We start from the raw sequence: 13031 nt of genomic DNA on the forward strand, positions 1-13031 counted from the left end.
ATCCATGAGTTTTACACATATATTAGCGTAATTAAGTTCAATTTTATATCATATATATTATGGACTTCAATTGTACCTTACACTTATTTTAAAGTGGCGGGGAAGAAAGCGAGGAGTTTGGTGGGCGTAACAAAATAAAAATCATATGTTATTTAAATAGTAAATAGTAATTATCTTTTACTTCTTGCCCCAAAGAATGCCTTGTACTTAATTAGTATGCCTAGTGAGAAACTTCCTCTCATACTTTATTTATTCTCAACACTCATATCTGTTATTCAATTATTCAGTCATGACTTATAAAGTGTGCAAAGAAGGAAATAAGAGTTAGCTTGCATGTAAGATTTTATCCTTAACTACTACAATAATATTGCGTAATTAATAATGTAATACTTGGTAAGTTGGCTAAGCCATTGCTGGTTTCTGTTAAAAGTGCACTTTATTTGTAATCTCAAATCTCAAATTAAAGGGTTTGACATCATAAGGCATATGGATCAAATTAAATTGTATCTTTCTAAAAGAGTTCAAAAGGTTCAAACCTCACATAAAAAAAATGTTTAAATCTTAAAAATGTTCAGAAAAGTATCATTATGTAATTCCTTATTACTTTATATATTCAAAAGGTGTAGAAATGCCACAAATTACCCCCTCCGCTCTTCTTTTCGGTTGATGAATTATTCATAATTAAAGTTATTATCAGTCTTGAAAACTAAAAGGGACACAATGGAGGTTTATTTGGTAGTCAACCCTACTAATTCATATTATCCATTTTCTGTTTATATAATTTTGTCATATATTGAAAAGCAAAATTGAGACATTTCAAGAAATAATGATTTTACACGTACATTAAAAATCAATCCCATATATATATATATAATATTAGAATATNGTATTTATACATAAATATAAATAACGAATTTAGTAATAATTCTTAATATACACAACATTTAAAAAAAAAAAATAATAGGTGTTTACATAAATCCTAAAAAAAGGAGTATTTTGAGAATATAAAGAATATACAAATGTCCGTTGTAATTTATATTTTCAAAATTTTTAGTTGTATATCAAAATTTAACCATATTACACATACACTAAAAATTAGTCACTTATTATATATTAAAATACAATACATATTAAATAATATATATATTTATATGTAAATATATATTAACTGATTTGATAACTATTTTTTGTGTGACATAGCATTTTTATCAAAATTTCAGTAATTAAGTCACACTTTTCTTTTAATACAAATCCCAAACATCTCCTCTGATCTTAGGCTATATTGTTCAAACTAAAGAAAGCTACTTAACCAATATTTGATCTCTCATTCAAATAATTTTAAGTGCATACTGCATACCCAACTCTTGAATATGAGATTGTTAAACAATCATGAACTATATATTTGAGTACAAATCTGACAGAAATGGATATGCTTTTAATATGAGGGGTTATAAGTTAAACTAGATTATATTAAATTTTTTTAAACATATTTGATTTTCATTTTATGTTCATCAAAAATTTAAGAGGCTTTTCCAAGGCCTTAACCAGTTAACCTAACTTGTTTGCTATGTATTAAAGACTTCTTACATATCATTCTACCAACATATTCCTTGAATTTGTCCCTCAAGTAGGGTTCTAGACCTCTGTTGCCCAAATTTATTAAGAACAAAGAATTTGTTTATTCTATTTTTTTTCTTCTACTTTTTAATTTACTTCTTCTATTCATTCCATTTTATGTTTCATTACATTAAAAACATCAACATATTGTATTAGACAAAAAATTTCCATCATAAATGAACAAGAATTAAAAGTAAAATTTATCTTAAATAAGATATATAAAAAGCTGTTACTGAACTATACTCAAATAATATAATCGTTTTATTCTCACACAAAAATCTCATATTTGAGTTTCGCTCCTAATTTTTTAATAAAAAAATATAAAAGACTAATTAATAAATTACATATTCAAGGTAGAAGTAGAAAAGTACTACCTTACTGTTACATTAAAAATAGAAATATATTGAAAATTGAATAGAAGATTAGAAGGGAAAAAAAGGGAGAGCAAAAGTAAAGAAAAATCCAAAATATGTATAAATAAATTGAGAGTAAATGCCACGTCACCACCAGCTAGCCAAGGCAGCCACCTTCGCCTACCCAAAAACCCAAAATATGTTGTCGTTGAAGACAGAGAGACAATAGACCCACTCTTCTCTCTCCTTCTCTCTCTTCTATTTTTCTGAGTTGAGAGAGAGAAAGAAAGAAAGAAAGAAAGAAAGAAACTGAAGAAAGAGAAAAGACAGCTCTAACTTCCCAACGAGATAATATAGCAGTGTGTGTCTCCTTTTTCATTTTCAGTCCACTACGCTTCTTCTCCGTTTCATTCACATTTCCACCTTTTACCTTCAACCCAAAAAAAAGGGAACTTTTTTTTTTTTGAATTTCATACCTTACAGCAACTACTTCTACTTCACTTCAAATCATTCTCTCACAATTCTACCTCTCTAAATTTACTTTTATTATAATTTTATTACTATCTATCTCTCAATTCGCCCTTTGGGAATTCAATTATTTGACTAGTCTTTTTGTTCAGCTTTTTTTCTTTTTTGGGTTTGATCACCATTCATCAACTTGTTCCGCCCCAAGTTGTGAATTCGCCGTTTTTGGGTTCAGGTTGGCTCCGATCGAATTGGGTATTTGCGGGATCTGCGAAGGTGTCTGGTTGTTGCAAAAAGTTTTGATCTTTGCTTTGCGGGGACGAACTCAAAACATCGGTTTGGATCTGATCGGGGCGGAAACAGCGCCATCAGATGGCGCTGTTCAGAAGGTTCTTCTACCGGAAGCCGCCGGATCGGCTTCTAGAGATCTCCGAGAGAGTTTATGGTTAGTTCTTGTTTAAATTCTTTCTCTTACTTTTTTTCCTAATATTTTATTATTGTTATTATTATATTTTTCTTTTGGTAACCATGGTTGTTGGCTTTTTTGGTTTGAATTGGTGACCTCATAAATGCGCGAATAACTGCAAGAAATGAAGCATTTTGACCTGTTACCATAACCCCCCATGCCCGCCTTTTTCTCTATGTAGCTTGTTTAGGCCTTAGGGGCAGCTGAAGTTGCTCTTTTTAGTTTTTAGGATTCATTTCAATGTTTAGAAGCTAAGGTACTGAACTTTGATATCGTTTTCGAACAATGCCGATGGTAATGTGCCAAGAGTCTAAGGCATTGTGGACTTTTTTGGACTTCAAACTTTGATATCATTTTTCTCCTTTCTCTTGCCTTTTCCACTAGAAACTAGGCAATAAATACTTCTTAGAATCATAGCTGAAAAACAAGCATTGCTAGTAGTCGATGAACTGTGAAGCTTTAAACTTAGACTATTGTCACTATAAACTTCATATTATATGGTATGCACTAACTGTTGTTTCTAATAATTCAGTAGAGGTGGTATTTAGTAGAACTTACTCAGTGAAGTGCCCTCCTCTGGCACAAATCCGAATTTTCTGGTCTTGATTTTCTTAAGCAGTTGTGCAACAAGTCCTCTGAGTTTGAGTTCCTTGGGTTTCTGTCTGATTAAAATGAAAACAGACACGGAAAATGTAAGTTTCGTGGTTCTGTGCCTCAGCTGTTTGACAGTGACTAAATGCTTTTGCTGTATTTATGCAGTTTTTGACTATTGCTTCTCTACGGATGTCTTGGAAGAAGATGAGTATAGGGGTTATATGGGGGGGATTGTGGCGCAGCTACAGGATCACTTTCCAGATGCTTCTTTCATGGTGTTCAACTTCCGAGAAGGGGATAGACGCAGCCAAATCTCAGATATATTTGCTCAGTATGACATGACGGTTATGGAGTACCCTCGGCAATACGAGGGTTGCCCCCTTCTGCCATTGGAGATGATCCATCACTTCCTTCGATCAGGTGAAAGCTGGTTGTCTTTGGAGGGGCAACAAAATGTGCTTTTGATGCACTGCGAAAGGGGAGGTTGGCCCGTGCTGGCATTTATGTTAGCAGGTCTTTTATTATACCGTAAACAGTACACTGGGGAGCAGAAAACTCTTGAGATGGTGTACAAGCAAGCTCCAAGAGAACTCCTACACCTTTTATCTCCCTTGAACCCACAACCTTCACAGTTGAGATATCTTCAGTATATTTCAAGGAGACATTTGGGTTCCGAGTGGCCCCCTTCTGAAACACCCTTGTGTTTGGATTGTCTGATTCTTAGGGTCCTTCCGTTATTTGATGATGGAAAAGGTTGCAGGCCTGTGGTACGTGTGTATGGTCAAGACCCTTCAAATCCTGCTAATAGAAGTTCGAAGCTTCTTTTTTCAACTTCGAAATCCAAAAAGCATGTTCGCCACTACCTGCAGGTGCTATATAAATTTACATTTTTGGTACTGAATTCTGAATTAATTATGTATAATGTCCTCTTAATTAATTTTAATCACAGGCAGAGTGTATTTTTGTGAAAATCGATATCCGTTGTCGTGTTCAAGGGGATGTTATTCTTGAGTGCATACATTTGAGTGAAGATTTCACTCGTGAGGAGATGATGTTTAGAGTCATGTTCCATACTGCATTTGTGCGGTCAAATATATTGTTGCTGAGCCGTGATGAAATTGATATATTGTGGGATGCAAAAGATCAATTTTCTAGGGATTTCAAAGCAGAGGTAAGTTATAGTTATTCTTCTGTGGAGTCTATTTTCTGATGCATTACAAGTTGAACACATACTCATGTCTGTTTCAGGTGCTTTTCTTGGATGCTGATGCTGTTCTACCCGATCTAACCACAGTCGCAGCGAATGATGATGCAAATGAAACTGAAAGTGCCTCCACTGAAAGTGCTTCACCTGAGGAGTTTTATGAAGTGGAAGAGATTTTTAGCAATGTAATTGATGGACAGGAAGGTAAAGGTGAGTATGATTCTCATGCTATTAATGACAGTGCTGTCTTTGATGGAAATCATAAAGAGGTTTGGAAGGGGGAGTTGGATTCTCACGGCTTTCAGGATTGTACGCCAGATGATGGGCTTCAAAAACGGCTCGATGAGATGGATTCTGGTATTAATGAAGTGAAAGACATCTCTGTTGATGATGTGAAATACAAGCTTGATGAGAGCATGGATTCAGATCCTCATGCAGTGAAGGACATTGCTGTGGATGATGGAAAAATTAAGTCAACCGCTGCAATATTTTCAGACATGAAAACAATGGAAATCGATGTGGATGTGAACCAGGAAATGGCAATCCAAAACAAATATGATGAAGATAACAAAGTTATAGAAAGGGACTTAGAATCCAAGGCAGGGCAGCAGATAGCTGATATTGCAAGACAAAAATCAGGTAAACTTGTTCCATTGGCTCCGAAGAAACAACCTCCATCAAACTCAAAGCCAATGGGAGATTCAATTACAACAAAGCAAAAGACTAAACAGCAAGAAACCCAAGGTTTTCAGTCAAAACAAGCTAAGCCTACTGCAGTAACTCAATGGATTCCTTCTAACAAGGGTTCTTACACAAACTCAATGCATGTATATTATCCATATAGGAACAATAGTGCACCTGCAGCACTTACAAATTATACAGCTCCAAAGGATAAAATGGAAGATACCAAAGTGAAGTCTTCATCTGCATCTGCTGCTTCTACTGACACGAGAATTGAACTGAAAAGTCGCAAGGTGGCCCCTACAAAATCTTCAGGCAACACAGTAGTAGGATTGGATGCTAACCGCCCTCAATCATTACCATCTGTTAAAGAAACATCTTTTGACTTTGAGTTAGTTACAGAAGCAGATCAACAGAGCTCAGAGCAAGAGCTACGACCTCCACCACCGCCTCCTCCTCCTCCTCCACCTCCGCCAAGAAACTTTTCTTCACGTGTTTTTGATCCCTTATCGTTTCAGGATGATGTATCAAGTCAAGCATCTCAATCTCCACTGGTATCCTCATCCTCTTTGGGTGGAAATGTGTCTACTGCACAAGCCCCGCCACCTCCACCACCGCCACCGCCGCCATTTTCAAGATCAATTAGTAAACAAAAAGTAGGGATAAGTTTACAACCTGCAACTTCTCCTCCTACCGCTCCACCCCCAACTCCACCACCACCCCCATTTTTTGGGCAAAACAAGAGGAGCTTACAACCTTCTCCATCCTCTTGGAAGTCTCTGTATTCCTCAATTTCCACTGCTGCGGAATCTAGTAGTTCTGAGGTATTTGAAGTAGTGGGTCTTGCACCTCCTCCTCCTCCACCAAGAGCTCCACCTCCCCCACCTCCACCTCCTTTTAGTAGAGCTCCACCTCCCCCACCTCCACCTCCTTTTAGTAGAGCTCCACCTCCCCCACCTCCACCTCCTTTTAGTAGAGCTCCACCTCCCCCACCTCCACCTCCTTTTAGTAGAGCTCCACCTCCCCCACCTCCACCTCCTTTTAGTAGAGCTCCACCGCCACCACCTCCACCTCCTTTTAGTAGAGCTCCACCTCCCCCACCGCCACCTCCTTTTAGTAGAGCTCCACCTCCCCCACCGCTACCTCCTTCTAGTGGAGATCTGACTCCCTCGCCACCACCACTTTTGACTAGAGCTCCATCTCCTCCACCACTTCCTCCATTACATGGAGGCCCACCTGCACCTCCACCTCCTCCAATGTCTAGAGCCCCAGCTCCTCCACCTCCCCCTATTCGTGGAGCACCACCTCCTGCTCCTCCTCCTCCTATGCGGGGAGCACCCCCTCCTCCACCACCTCCTGGGGGTCAAGGTGCACCTGCTCCGCCACCTCTTGGTAGTCGAGGCCCTCCTCCTCCACCTCTTCCTGGTGCTTCCGGTGCTCCTCCTCCACCTAGACCTCCTGGTGGCGCACCACCACCTCCACCCTTGGGTTCTAAAGGTTCAAATGTTGGAGCTGACCCAAGAGGAAGAGGGCGTGGATACGTGCGCCCTGCAGGAGCAGGTGCTGTTGCACCTCGACGGTCCTCCTTAAAGCCATTGCACTGGAGTAAGGTTACAAGGGCATTGCAAGGAAGTTTATGGGAAGAATTACAAAGATTTGGAGAACCTCAAATGTAATATGTCTTCCCCACTATTGCATGTTCATCTGATTCATTTCAATTTTGTGTGCACACAGTTCTTTCTGCTTTCTATATCCCTATGTTTGTAATGACTGGTTTTACATTTTATCTTAGTGCACCAGAGTTTGATGTTTCAGAGCTAGAGAAGCTTTTCTCTGCAAATGTTCCAAAACCTTCTGATTCAAGTGGTAAATCTGGAGGGCGGCGCAAATCTGTTGGATCTAAAACTGACAAAGTCCACTTGGTATTCTTCTATCTAAATATTTTGGCAATTTGGGTTTTGAAGAAACAACATTGTTGTTAAACAATGAATTGATGGTTTTCACTTAGTCTTTCCTTTAGGAACTGCAATGAAGTAATTAACCATGATTTGTAGTTTTACTTCTCAAAGGCTGCTAAATACTAAAGTTCAACCCTATGTACATAGTAAAATTTAAGTGTAAGTTTGTAAAGTGGCTATTTGTTTGTTGAAAAAAGTCGGCTTCGTTCTGACCTAACTTGAAAGTTCAGGTACTTGCTCTAAATTTGTGGGGCAACCAAATGTACTATTCTCTAGTTTTGTCTTGCCTGTAAATCTGTAAATGAGGCATACCTTGTTACATAATATATTAAGCATAGCTGACTGCACTGGTTTTATCTCTGAATAAAATTTCTTGTTTTTGAACAGTTACTTCTCTAACTCATTATGTTTTAAAGTTTAGCATCTTTATGCTGACAATTTAATGAACTGTGAGGTGCATATTGGGGCTGCTTTTTGGCTGTTAGTGCTCAGAGTTTGTTAAAAACTATCTGTCTCTTTATATTTGGTGGTTTCCTGTCACTGGTAATTAACTTGTTTGTTTGTATTATTGATTGTAGATTGACCTAAGGAGGGCTAACAATACTGAAATTATGCTCACTAAGGTTAAGATGCCACTTCCTGATATGATGGTAAGCTGAAAATTGGCGTGAATAAGTTTTTTGATCATTCAGGATAGAAGATTTTATAATGAAAATATCATTCTTATGCATGTTGCTTTCTAGTAAACATTAGTGTTTTTTATTTACATAGAAGATGCTTATTGAAATTTGATTGACTTGTATATGTGCCTAAGGCCACCAGTAATAGCTCTTGCCAGCAAATCTAAAATATCCACCTCGAACAATGTGGTTAAGTATTATCTAACATGTTAAAATGGATATTCTCAGGCTGCTGTGCTGGCTATGGATGAATCAGTATTAGATGTAGATCAGGTGGAAAATCTCATTAAGTTTTGTCCTACCAAAGAAGAGATGGAACTTTTGAAGGTAAAGATTGACAAACTTATCATTCTTAATTCTTACATCTTGTTTTGTCAGCTAAGGTTTCTCATTTGGCGTCTGCTGTTACGGAAACATATCTTTTACTCTGGTTTGTTTGCTTTTCTAATTTTGATTCCCCTTGGTTATGAAGGGATACACTGGTGACAAAGAGAATTTGGGAAAATGCGAACAGGTGTGTACTAATTTGTTATAGCCATATCATTATTTATGATAGCTAATTTAGCGTAAATCTAAGTACTCGGAATTATATAGGATACTGTTTGTAGGCTCATAACTAGGATCCGTCTACCAGCATTTGATTTCTTAGACCCTTTGCTTACTTTAAAATCTAATAGGGAGTTGGGAGGAATGGTGGAGAAATGAAGTAGAGAAGAGAGGAAACTTATTTTAAGGGGAAAAAAAGAAAAAACAATTGTTGGCATGGAAACTGGAAATTGCAAAATTCTGGGTATAATTAGCTGCAGAGGTTAAAGAACTGAATGCGGCAAGGCTTTGATTTTGGAAGTGAATCTAACATATGATAATGATCAATAAAATTGTGCAAGAAGTCTGTTTCCTTGGAAGGCAGCTCATATGAATTCAAAGTCTATATCACATATAGTTACAGATTTGTTGTTGCCTGCTTGCTTCTAGAAAGAAAGAAGCAATTTATTACATGTCCCCGCTTTTCCTTTAGATGTTGGTTATAAAAAAATTCTTTTGGCATTTCCTAATGCAATATCATACTATGTATCTATAATCATATCCTTGTATATATTTGGTCATGTTTCAGTATTTTTTAGAGCTGATGAAGGTGCCACGAGTAGAGTCAAAGTTAAGAGTATTCTCTTTCAAGATTCAATTTCTGTCTCAGGTATGGTGGTGCTTGCTATATTTTTCTATGTTTTGTGGATTTGAACTTTTGATTCAGTTATGCTTTCTTCTTTTTGCAGGTTACAGAATTTAAGAAGAGTTTAAATGCTGTGAACTCTGCTTGTGAAGAGGTACATTATGCATGAAACTAACAAACTGTGTTATTGGCATTTCTTTGACCTCATGCATTTTCTCTTGGGAATAGGTCCGAAAGTCTGTCAAGCTGAAGGAGATCATGAAGAAAATTCTTTTTTTGGGTAATACATTAAATCAAGGAACAGCTAGGGGTATGTACTTTTCTCTTTTAAATGTTAATGTCCTTATCATTCTCTGGGACATCGTTCTAGCTCTCTCAATTTTCTATGTTTAGATAATCACAGGCCCTTCTTAATTTTTCAGCAGTTAAAATTTAATTTGATTCTGTTAGATCTTGTCTAACGTAAACTTACAGTTTATGGATTACTATTTATTTATTTAATTTATGCAGGATCCGCAATTGGATTCAAGTTGGATAGTCTTTTAAAGCTTACTGACACTCGTGCTTCTAACAATAAGATGACACTGATGCACTATCTTTGCAAGGTATAATAACAATTGCACTAAAGGAATATATCATTTGATCACTTACCTTCTTTCCATTTTGCTATTTTGGCTCTAGGTTCTAGCTGATAGGTCGCCTGGACTGCTTGACTTCCACTTAGACCTTGTAAGCCTGGAAGCTGCGACTAAGGTGATGATTTATGCTTGGTTGGAAAAAGAAAATTATTCAACTGCTAATTGCTAGTTTGGTTGGTTTATTGGTTCTGTTTCACTCTATTCCCCTGTAAAACTGAGCACATATCTCCTCCTCTGACTTCTTGCAATGATATGTGTGTCACATGAATTAAGAGTTAACTCACAATTTAGAAGCTCATTAGAGTAAAGTGACCCAATATCAATCATCGTTATTGCTCGCCACAGAAGCTCATTACTTTGGCATAATCTCTTTTAAGTCCAATACCTGCTAATACCTTCAAACTTTAGCCCATATGCTAGTATATTCTATGGTTTCAACTTTGGTAATTAATAAACTTATAATCTGAAGGGCCTTTGCTGAAAAAGGAATTGCCAAAAGTCACTGAATCAAGAGAAATTTCACCTAGTAGCACATCTTGAATCAAATTCCTGGAAGAACTCCATTTCATTTGACACATATTTCTTGCTTGTGTTCGCTGCGTAAGGGGATATTTGCTAGATGTTGAAAAGGGAGGTTGATTTCATCCTTGGTTTGCTTGGGCCTCAAAAGCTGAAGGGTTTATTTCCTTTTTAGCCAAACATGAGTACTAGTTGATGTTTTATGGGACTTTTCCTTTTGGACATGTTGGGAGATTGGAAAGCTACGCATTATAGATAAAGCTTTTGTGTAGGGGATCCCTTATCCCGCAACGTGTATTGATTAGAAGTTGCACTTCTTTCAGATACAATTGAAGTCCTTAGCAGAAGAGATGCAGGCAATCATCAAGGGACTAGAAAAGGTTAAACAGGAGCTTGCTGCATCTGCAAATGATGGACCTGTGTCCGAAGTTTTCTGTAAGGTGTTTAACATGTTTATGTTAGACTCTTTTTATTATTCACTTTTTGTTTAATCGAAATTCTTTATTCTTCATTTTCCTTGGGGAAAAAACAAGGGAGTTTCAAAATGATTCATAATAGTAAGCTTTGTGCTTTTGATGGACATAGTTAATCTTTTTAATTATCACCAGCTTTGCCAAAAAACTCTTATATGCAATATGCTTACAGAAGAGTGTGTATATTCACCCGTGTTATTGATCATGGTGTTGACAACATGACAAATTAATTTCAATATGCTTCTCTAGCCTTGTGTAAACATTGATTATGATGTGTTTATTTTAGCCCTTTTTTTGGGGGTATATCCATATCTACACACTAAAAAAGCCACTTTTTTCAAAATTTACTTTTTTGAAAAAGGATTTAGCTTTTCTGCCGGAGCTAAAAAGAGTAGCTTCTTCAAAATAAGTAGCTTCTTCAAAATAATAATAATAATTAATTAATAAATAAATAAAAAAGAAACCCCTTCAAATTAAAATTGTCACTTTTTTTGAAAAAATCTGAAATAAATGCACCTATAATCAGTTAATTTTTATTTTCTTTTTTTATGGTATTGTAGTATTAAACCAATTACATTTTAACTATATTTGACTCATCTTTTGTGATCTCTTGTCAGACATTGAAAGAATTCATATCTGTTGCTGAGTCAGAGGTAGCATCTCTGACAAGCCTATATTCTGTGGTGGTAATTTGCCTAACCTTATTTTAGTACATTAAGCATCTACCAGTGAAGAGATAAATAGATTGTGTAATTTGTCAATGTACAGGGTAGAAATGCTGATGCACTCGCACTATATTTTGGCGAGGATCCTGCTCGTTGTCCATTTGAACAAGGTAAAATGACCATTGGTCTTTTAACTGGTTACTTGTTTCATCAGATTATAGTTCATTCAACTGATGTTTGAGGCAAATTAATTCATGTCCATATCTGTTATGTTTGGGGAAAAAATAGCAAAATTATCTATTTATTTACTTTTCTGGTTTAAACTTTTATAATGCTCAAACTAACTTATTGTTTCTGGTTTGGCAATTACAGTCACCACAACTCTCTTAAATTTTATAAGGTTGTTTCGGAAAGCGCACGAAGAGAATTGCAAGCAGGCAGAGTTAGAGAAGAAAAGAGCCGAGAAAGAGGCTGAAATGGAGAAGGCTAAGGGCGTTAACTTGACAAGGAAGAGTGCAAAAGATAGTTGACGACTGTGTTTTCTGCATTTTTCGCACCGACATCATGCTCTCGCCAAAAGAGTAGGTATCTTCCCATGGTATGAAGGGGAACACTGCTTCTGGACTTTAAGAAGCCAACCTTTCCATGATGATGATGTGATAATTAGCTTTTCGACCCGGTCCATTCGAGGTGGAATTGCATATTCCTGCTCCCTGTGGACCTCTTGATTCATTAAATGCTATGGTGCCGGAATCTGCACACACAAGTTTATGCAAATGACACCATGCTTCTGTTGCTTCAGATGCCTTCCACGGCCAGCGAGTGCTACGAAAAACAATGTATCCGGTCCCACTACGATTCAAGAAGAAATTTTGTATTTTTCAGTGGAACTAGCATTGGCTTTGCACCATCGATTTAGCTGCTTCCTGACCTTCTTGGATCTGTAAAGCACCAAAGTCAATTATAGTATAATGAAATCTTGTACAAAGCTCTAACCCTTTTCATTAGGATCCAATTCTTTGTCATGTAACATAGAAAAGAAGATCAAATTAGTCTACCTTTTGATAGAGATTTTGGTAGTACCCTCAGGAAAAAAATGTTGTATAGCTGTCAGTTGAGTTGAAAATAGAAAATCAGGTGATCATTGTATTGTAACTGTAATATAAGTGGAGAGTAGGCCGAATTAGGAATGCTAGTTCCCATTTTTCATGTGAAAAAAATACAATACTCGGATGTGTAACACGTTTTCCGGCTCATGAAATTTTATCACGCTGGATTATTTCTTCATATATTTTTATTAGAATGAGAAAATTTACACTGATCTCCTTTGAAGTTAGGTGGTATCATATATGATATTTTTATTTGTAAAAACATACACTAATTTTTTTATATTTAAGTTATATAATACGAAAGGTAGCCTTGGAACAATAGTTGAGTTGTCTTATCTCAAGATTATGAGTTCAAGTTGTGAAAACAATCATTGATATAATTATCAGGTTAGGTAAAGTTAAGCTATGTGTATTACATTTTACACCCTTTAGAGTTGT

General features: G+C 36.5%; 1 protein-coding gene across 1 annotated transcript; it reads left to right on the top strand.

Moving 5' to 3' along the window:
- The first annotated feature begins 2175 nt into the window (after positions 1 to 2175).
- Positions 2176 to 12805, top strand: LOC107468267 (formin-like protein 20). The gene is made up of 17 exons (XM_016087525.3): positions 2176 to 2880; positions 3661 to 4364; positions 4445 to 4666; positions 4744 to 7052; positions 7173 to 7302; positions 7917 to 7988; positions 8247 to 8345; positions 8491 to 8532; positions 9133 to 9213; positions 9293 to 9343; positions 9418 to 9499; positions 9700 to 9794; positions 9871 to 9942; positions 10670 to 10786; positions 11437 to 11505; positions 11588 to 11654; positions 11857 to 12805. The coding sequence occupies exons 1-17, from the start codon at positions 2808 to 2810 to the stop codon at positions 12012 to 12014; spliced, it is 4443 nt and encodes a 1480-aa protein (XP_015943011.1). The 5' UTR covers positions 2176 to 2807; the 3' UTR covers positions 12015 to 12805.
- Positions 12806 to 13031: the final 226 nt, after the last annotated feature.

This window comes from Arachis duranensis, chromosome 1 (genome assembly GCF_000817695.3).
Source record: "Arachis duranensis cultivar V14167 chromosome 1, aradu.V14167.gnm2.J7QH, whole genome shotgun sequence".
In the NCBI taxonomy this organism is placed as follows: domain Eukaryota; kingdom Viridiplantae; phylum Streptophyta; class Magnoliopsida; order Fabales; family Fabaceae; genus Arachis; species Arachis duranensis.